Source organism: Mytilus galloprovincialis, chromosome 13 (genome assembly GCF_965363235.1).
Source record: "Mytilus galloprovincialis chromosome 13, xbMytGall1.hap1.1, whole genome shotgun sequence".
NCBI lineage: Eukaryota > Metazoa > Mollusca > Bivalvia > Mytilida > Mytilidae > Mytilus > Mytilus galloprovincialis.
Window position 1 is genome coordinate 19,823,385 of NC_134850.1, and position 9,364 is coordinate 19,832,748.

Here is a 9,364-nt window from a genome sequence, read left to right on the forward strand (position 1 = left end):
TAGGTTACCCCTATACGGCCTTCCACAACGAGCAAAACCAATACCGCTTAGTAAGTTATTAAAGGCCTCAAAATGACAAATGTAAATCAAAGTACTAAAGTACTAAACATCGGATTACTGCAAGTTCTTGTGGATGGTCACAAGCACTTGTCTCAGAAAATATCACACCTCTATACCTGTAAGTGAGTTTAATGTACCGATGTCAAAGGAAAAGTCTGAGAGAAGTTCGTGCGAGGATGATAAATAAATAACAGGGAATTCAACCTTATCGTAATAACTATTATAGTATATTGATACAAATCAGTATCCTCTGGTTTATTGTTATACATGTATATTATAATAATATTTGTATATTACAGTTACATGTATATATAATTTTCCTCCATTTGTATATCATTATGCTCTACTATATTAATAATAGTGCAGTGCATGTGCATGGTGGACACTCTTCTGTAATACTTCGATTTTTCTAATAGAATTAGATTAAAATATTCTTCCGCATGCGTAAACACACTTTTCTGTACGTGTGCATACATATTAAAGGTTTTTTACTTAATATAGTATATATAATTCAAACGACAAAACATTTACATATTATTAATTTATGTTCTAGAAAATATATTTTTAGGAGTATCCATTGAAAACTGAATTTATAACAAGCGATAAAGAATATTATTTTGCTTGATAATGTCCGTGCATTTATCATGTTTATAGATCGGTTACGATCCGAAAACGAAAGTTATTAAAATCTAGGCGACAGCAATACACCGAAATGCCCTCATGGTCATCCGATGTGAAAATTCAAACGAGAAAACAAACGGCCTGATTTTTCATGTTCAAAATAATGAATGAAAATAAATCAGATATATAGCAAGAAATAACAACGACAGGCTAAATATTTGTTCGAAAGTACTTCAAATGATACAAGAAACTTGAAGGTTTTTAGGTGGTATGTGAAACAAACTTTTACCATTTCTGGTATCAAAAAGTTAATGCCGTAAAAATACTTTGGAGATTTTATTTGGTAGATTTATAATTCTGTAATATATTCAAATTCAAAAGCCATTAGATTTTTTAACATGCCACATTATATATCCTCATAAATTGTTAGATATGTAAATAGATTCATAACTTGTGAAGAACAGAATGGGTTAGAATGCATTCGACAATTATAACAATTATTCATTTTTTTAATATTTTGACTGCTATGACGATATCATTGCGCTATTCAATTTTGACACATAATCGACATACGTAATATAGTTAATGGCTATGGCATTATCATTTCAATTGTTTTGTTCATAATAATTATTAATTAAAGATAACTGGTAGATAAAAAGAGTTTTCATCGGCGCCTCCTGCGACCAATTATAGCCGTTGGTGGAGGAAGAGTTGAGGCAGGAGTTTCTTTGTTTGGTTGAGCTGTTGTCGGCGCAGGCGTTTCAATATTAGGTAAATGTGTTGTTGGTGCTGGGGTTTCCACATTAGCCATGGTAGTCGTTGGTGCTGGCGTTTCAGCTTTTGGCATTGTTGTTGGCGCTGGGGTTTCCACATTAGCCATGGTAGTCGTTGGTGCTGGCGTTTCAGCTTTTGGCATTGTAGGCGCTGGGGTTTCAACATTTGCCATGGTAGTTGTTGGTGCTGGCGTTTCAGCTTTTGGCATTGTTGTTGGTGCTGGGGTTTCAACATTAGCCATGGTTGTCGTTGGCACTGTTTTAAAAGACGACATCGTCTTCATTGTTGATGATGACACGGTGATCATAGGCTCCAGTGTTGTAGCCATTTTAATTTTTGCTACAAAAGAAAAATTTAACAATTCGCCTGTTAGATCTAATGTTTTTAGCATTCAATTTGATGGTGATAATATTACATGGCAAAAAAGGCTGTTTTAAGTATTTAAGTATGTTTAGTAATTTCAATACCTGTTGATATGCGATTCTTAATCACAAAGTACTACTGCAGCACTATGCAGAATACACAAACTGTGTGTTATAAAATATACAACTGAAATCACTCGCTTTTATTGTAATCATTATTATACATAGTGTCGATGTTGTCAATTTTATCTATAATGAAAAAATATCTTAATACTTATGTGCTATGAGTATTATTAATAAATACATCTAGTGCATACGGCATAAGTATTACACATCGTAAATGTTTACTGTAATAACTGTAACACATAAATAGCACCATAACTGAAAATCCTAAACATTAAGGTCCGAATTAACTATTTATTTTTTACCGTTTTTTTTTTTAATTTTTTGCTTCCAAGCTATAACACATAAATATTGGTTAAAACGGGGGAGGGCGGGGGGACAAGCAGATCCAACTGAAGCATAATTTGTTTTAGATCAACTATTTTGATATCCGGATACTTCGTCCTCGGTTAGTATAACCTGAACAGGCCAATATATAACGTATTGATCTTGTCAAAAGTCAATAATTGATAAATGTATGTGTATTGCTCTATGTTGAAGGTCATACTGTGCATGCCCCAACTAGACATACAGAGATAGTGCATGGTTAACTATCGACAAGAAACAAATTACTTCGGTGTAATCACCTATTATATGCAAATTTACAACATTAAACGATAAGCATTTCATTGATTAAAAAATCAGTACTACTACAAAATTGTCATATGCAGATGTCATTAATTCAAGAACCAAATCTTTGCTTAAGTTTGTTAATACATTTCAATATTTATATATCGATGTATAGTCTATATTTTTTTTAATGAACACACGACTAATTTGAATTAAAGCAGATCACGTGAACTGGCTTCGCTTACAATGAATTTGGAATGCTCTCTTCTGTTTTCAATACCGTTTTGGGGTCCTCATGTTTTGACGTTATGGTATACAGCTTCATTCTTTAAAAGTATATCGTTTGTTCACCAAGTTAATAGAATTGTGAACTTTTCATTTCTATATAGCAACATTCCAGCAGCGCCTAAATACGGAGTATATATCTCCCAATTGATACGATATTCCCGCGCTTGTATTTCTTATCATGATTTCCTTGATAGAGGATTGCTACTCACAAGGAATCTATTAAACCAAGAGTTCCAAATGGTGAAGTTTAAATCATCAAGAAAAATTAAAAGGAGTGCAAACGCATTTTTTTTTTATCAGAGTGAATATACTATATTTATATCTTACGGAATTCACAGGCATACGAATATGTATAGCCAAACGCTCCTAATATTGGTTGACATGGATAATCGTGCCAGTGACCGCCATCATCCCGTCTTATCAGTGCGCAATCTTCATTGCCGCCATTTGCAAACAGAAATCCTGAGTTGTGATTATTTCCTTGTCCATTTGCGAATCGGCTATAAGAAATCTTGCTTCCTACATAAATAAAAAGATGATGTATGTTGGATAAATAAATTGACATACTAAGATAAATGAAGACTTTAGTGTTTAAAACTAAGGATTTTCTTATCCCAGGAATAGATTACCTTAGCCGTATTTGGCACAACTTTTTGGAATTTTGGACCCCAATGCTCTTCAACTTCGTACTTATTTGGCTTTATAGATATTTTGAAATGAGCGTCACTGAAAAGTCTAATCATATGTAGACGAAACGCGCGTCTGGCGTACTAAATTATAATCCTGGTAACTATTTGCTTGTTTTTTTTCTCTTTTTTTCTTTGTTGATATTAGCTGTCTCATTTTGATACACATTATTATAAAGTTAACGGAATATTATCTCCAAATTAAAGATAATTCAGGATATTAGGCACTTTTGATGTTCGAGTTGTTGGCAGTAAAGTTTCAATCCATACGCAACTATATCAGTCCTATTCAGGACCGATAACTCTGTCGATAGATATTATAGGGTATACGATATTGTTGAAATCAGAGCAATCGTATTATACGACGTCTCTGTTTAAATGTATTACAATAACATTTTTTAACACGAGTTAAACTTTATACTGATTCACTGAATGCAGGGATTTAGCTTAAAATATTTAATTAAAAAAAAAATAATAATAAAATCTCGTTGAATTTCCTATAAAATAATAAAAAAAAATCCATTTAAATTAAATTAAAATTTGAATCATAATATTTCTTGAAAATAATTATGGAAACATAAATATTTGATTATCTTTTATATGTTCTTAAAGTTTATTATGATACAAACGTCTTCTGATTTGACACGGGAAATTAAAAGAAATTATTTATTTGTACATTTATTAAAACTTTTGTATTATATCACAAATTTTAAACTCTGGTAATACATGTGTACACACTGACAGGATAAATCGGTGCATTACGTTTGCGCGCATTACCATTACATTTGCGCGCAAAAATCATTACGTTTGCGCGCAGCTTTTGATTACAATTGCGCGCATTTTTTTGACAGGTAAACTCAGGTAAATACAGGTAATAACACTTATTTATTTATAATTTGTTCAATTATTTATAAGTATAAGTACTCAATCCTGTTAGTCATAGTCCCCTGCTCACCAACGATGAGATGGAAGTGGGATTTCGAGCAAGATAAGTCCGTTTTATTATGCACAAGCACTATACATCCTAGAAATATAATACATATGAAAATGTTAAAATGTTAAAACATAGCTGTTATCTTTAATAAAGTTAAAAGTATTGATAAATTCATTACTTTAAATGTCGGTACGTGCCGAAACTCCATGTTTGTACCTTGGTGTAACTTCACAAACTAATTTGAATTATTTACTAATTTTTAGAACGAACACTATAAGTTGAAACACTTTTCATCCTGAAATATTCACAATGAACAATATATAATTTGACTTAGGAAAGGTTTTCAAAATTAATAATTGATAGTCATATTTATTATGAAAATAAAAATAATATATAGTCAATTACAATTTGATTTAATTTTTATTTATATTTTTACCTGAGTTTACCTGTAAAATGAGTGCGCGCAAATGTAATCGAAAGCTGCGCGCAAACGTAAAACATTTTAATCCCCAAATGCGCGCAAACGTAGTGTGCCCGGATGCTTAATGTCACCTGGTTGCTTTTGGTTTGCACGTCTACCTGACAATATATTGTTACGTAACATTATAACCCAAGTCAGAGTTCACCTGTTCTGTAAAGGGATGAAATTTTAAAGGTATAGAATATTTATCTATAATAATTGTTGGGCATTGGCGTTTTTTCTCATCGGATGAAAACATTTTTTTGTTCTATAAGAAATGTATAAATATATTTCTACAGAAAGATAAAATATACAGAAAACAGGAAAAACACCTTTAAAAAAAGAAGAGAAAAAAATGTATTATGAATTTTATTGTAAAATATTTTCCGGTAACAGTAAATACTGGATATCTGTCAAAATAAATGTTCCCGTGTCACACTTAAAATAATATTTTCTTTATCAAGACATTTTGAAATCAATCATATCGAAATGTCACCAAAGAAAACAACAGAAATATCAGAGATTCTGAATGAAAATTTAAATATAATCTAGAACAGTCCTACTATACAAATCCTTGATTTGATGCAACATTTCCATATACATCATCCGCCATTTTGAAAAATCCCGAAAATTTCCCTTTTTTAAATCGATGTTTGACCGAATTTGCCCTAAAATTAAACTGTTTTAAGTAGTATTCCCCGCCAGATATATGTTTCAATATACTTAATCGATTTGCAAAGTTTGTTTTTTATTTACGGAATTTCTTTATTTGTTGTACAAGTAGACATGGGTATCGGTAATTTAGCATTGAGTCAACGGAGAAATGACGAGAAAAAGTGCATGTTTTACAACTCTAAAATGACCGACTTTAATCAAAAATTAAACTGTTAGGACCAACATTGTTTGATAGAAATATGTTTGAATATGCAAAAGTTAGAAAACGGGTCAGGTTTATGAGAAAATTGAACTTTATTGAAGCATTTATGCATTTTATATGGGGAAATATAATACAAAATGGCGGCAAGTATACGTCACAGAAGTCACGTGATGTCTAACTTAGTTTGATATTGGTACGAATTTGCAGAGGTACGAGTTGACACGGTACGAGTTATCTTGCCATTGACATTCCTGAGTGGTGTGTCACGAATTACAACACCATTTTGTTTCATTTCCCTGTTAATATTTAGACGCAAGTTTAGTTTATATGTACCTAGTTTTTACAGATAATGTTTACAGTGTTGTAATAACTTGATCGGGAATGCGAAATGCATATATAAAAATTTGAATGGAGTTTTCAGAATATAGAGTAATAAACCTACAACAAAAGGTCAACAAAATGAAGAAAAGATAAAAATAGCCCTAAATAATGAAGCAAAGGGAAAAAAAGGTGAGTAAGTACAAATAATAAGAGAATAATGGACAACATAAATAAAAAATTTGTTTTTAAAACCCCACTGAAATGAAAGTTCTCCGTTCCAGATCCTGATATTATATTCAAGAAATACCGTGAGAATAAAACAAAAAACGATTAAATTTTGAATACCAAATTACTATCAAGAATTAGATTAACTCGTTTGTCAGCTAGTCAACGGTTTTATAAGTTTTGGGGATTTTCAAATCTTTTTGGCATGATGATCATCACTGAGGAAATATCAATTGTCGAAGTGTATTAATTTGTTCAGTAAAATTGTTCCTGTTATGCTGTTAAGGATTTCGTACTCTATAATTGATAAATTAAATAAATTAAAAGAATGGTCAAAATATGGATGTTCAGTCGAGAGTATTATAATTTTAAAATGACTATATTCAAGAAATATATGCTATAAATATAAGAAGATGTGGTATAATTGCCAATGAGACAACTCTCTACAAGAGACTGACACAGAAATTAACAACTATATGTCTAGAACTAGACATACCATCAATCCAGCGCCAGTCCCCTTCTCTCTGTTGGTCAGTGGCACCTATCCATATATTATCAGTATCCCAGTGATCGAGACGTAGATAATTCAGTAGAAAAGCTTGTTTACTGGCATCCTTAACCATTACCAAATCTCCTCCAAGTCTTCTACAATTAGCTCGGCCATCTGTCCATGATTTTTTGTCACGGACAAAAAGTACACAGCTGTCGAGATATTCATGGACATACCTTAGAGAACGTATTCTTGACGGACAGTGTGAGAGATCTGGAAAATTGCACAAGTTAGATAGTAGCTACAACATGTCGAATATATATTAACTTGTGTCGGACAGAACACGACCTTATGCAAATGAAAATCAATGCATTTTTGTTTACCCATTTCGATTCATTTTCTATATAGAAGACTTCATAATTATGATTTACTTGTGTCTAATCCATTTTGCAAATAAAATATATTTAAAATGATTCATTAAATTATTAAATCTTTTTTTCTGGTTTAAAAAAATATCTCTACGGAAAGTATGTATTAACTGTTTGAAAACAAGAACCCTACAACACAGATCAACAGTCATCTTTAAGTTCGTATTTAAATGTTCTATCATTATATAATTACATTAGATGTATGTTTCATTATAATACTTTATTCTGATTGGCTAACTGCACATCACCTGTTATTCCGTAAGCAGTTGCATTGCTCAATACAACTTTTCATTCATGATAACACGTTGTCCAACAATAAAGTGCACAGGTGAATTAAATAAAAAATGTATGAAATTCGTGTTTTCATTATCATAGCTAAAAAATGTAATTATAAGCATTGCATGCTTCTTTTTGTAACTTTATAGGGTTGTAAAAGCGTTGACCGTGCGCACATTTTTAGAATGAAGCGCTTCCGCGCTTCATACAAAATGTACTTCGGTCAACGCTTTTACACCCCAATAAATTTACAAAAAGAAGCATTCAATTCTTAAATAAAGTCTCATGCATGTACATGTATATATTGATGGTGCACTTGCATGGTGATTTCTGTCCGACGTATCTTATATCATAATTATAACAGGCTGTAAGTTATTAAGATCGTATTTTTGAAAGATTAAATTAAATTCATTTTTATAAATAAAAAAAATATATTTTCCTTCTTTCTTTTTTTCTGTGTAATAAAAGCTATAAACGTTTAACAAATTTACCAGAATTTGGCGCCTTCGATAATTTTGAAAAACAGAAAGACAGGTACAATGTATTCAACTGCATCTAATAATTATAAAAAAAAAAAAGCACGGACGAAATGCATAGAACAATGATTTGTATAAAGAACTTTTAATAACTTACAATGTAACTTGAGATGTTTGGCTCACAGAACATGTCTGTAAAGCAGTTTTTTCGCGTTTTTTTTTTTTTTTTTTATTACACTTGCCTTGACCAATTCAAAAATAATGAAGTTGTTTTGTTTTTATCTTATTTATTGGTTTGAAATGATTTATATTTTCAAATTCAGTTTTCAATTATTAGACTATCCTTTTTTAATTCCTGTTTTTATCAAATATTTCTATTTTCCTATATATCAACGAAAATATACTTACCAGCACCATAAACTGCTTGCTGTACGAAACCAAACAGAAAAAACACAAAAACTAGATTCATCATGAATCAATGAACTTAGAAAGACACCGGTTAGAAAGATTTGGTGTTAGATACTTGTTGGTTCTTTAACCCTTGTTATTGAACTATCTTACACTTAAGAATCTTCCTTGTATTCCTAAGCAAACAATCATATCTCAAAGTTAAAAGGATATATGAACAACATTCTGCTCTTGTGTATCAAACGGAAGATTGTCAAATCTTCTAACCTTTTAAGTTGTTGACACTAAGTGATAGTATTGTTTGTTCTGTCTTAGTGAGAAAGTTGACCCTTCAAGTTGTAGTCAATTTGCATTACCTATATTTTGTATAACTCTTGTGTCAGTTTTTATTGCTGACTGCATGTTTTTCAAGGGTTCTATTTTTTTCTCAAAAGTATGGTCTGATATGCATGATATACATCTGAACACGGGGTACAATTTATGTGTGCTCGTATTTGTTTCATATGCTAAGCGATTATTCTACATATTACGTATACGCTATCGCTGACAGTTTTAGAATAAAAGTCTTTTTGAGTAATAAACTTATCAAATATAGTTGAAATATCACAAAATAAATGGTTATCAGGAAAACGTCAGCTGAACGCGAATCTTTGGTCCATGAAAATGAGACTATTTTAGACACCCATGTAGATTGTAAGAATAACTTACAATCCAAAAGAAGTTGAAGTATCGTGTAGAAATAAGAATTGTCACAAAGACAGCTCTCCACCAAAGACCAAAATATATAGAAGTTAACAACTATAATAGTACGGCCTTCAACAATGAGATAACCCAATACTGAATGTAGTCAGCTATAAAAAGCATCGAAAAGATAAATGAAAAACAATTTAAACGAGCTTCGAGAAAATTGAATGCCTGAATTATGTACAAAACAATGAACCAGGTG

At 31.2% G+C, this 9,364-nt stretch overlaps 1 protein-coding gene across 1 annotated transcript; it reads right to left on the minus strand.

Annotated features, from left to right (window-relative positions):
- Positions 1–1,002: 1,002 nt before the first annotated feature.
- Positions 1,003–8,888, minus strand: LOC143057059 (uncharacterized). The gene is made up of 4 exons (XM_076230287.1): positions 8,419–8,888; positions 6,837–7,103; positions 3,165–3,356; positions 1,003–1,794 (listed from the first exon to the last, which is right to left on the minus strand). Exons 1-4 carry the CDS (start codon positions 8,480–8,482, stop codon positions 1,346–1,348), a joined length of 972 nt encoding a protein of 323 aa, XP_076086402.1. The 5' UTR covers positions 8,483–8,888; the 3' UTR covers positions 1,003–1,345.
- Between the last annotated feature and the right edge of the window lie 476 nt (positions 8,889–9,364).

Coding starts and splice junctions, on each gene's coding strand:
- LOC143057059 (XM_076230287.1), bottom strand. CDS start 8,482: ATGATGAATCTAGTTTTTGTGTTTTTTCTGTTTGGTTTCGTACAGCAA. Junction 7,104..8,418: donor GCAAGCAGTTTATGGTGCTG/GTAAGTATATTT, acceptor GCAATTTTCCAG/ATCTCTCACACTGTCCGTCA. Junction 1,795..3,164: donor TTCGTATGCCTGTGAATTCC/GTAAGATATAAA, acceptor TTTCTTTTGTAG/CAAAAATTAAAATGGCTACA.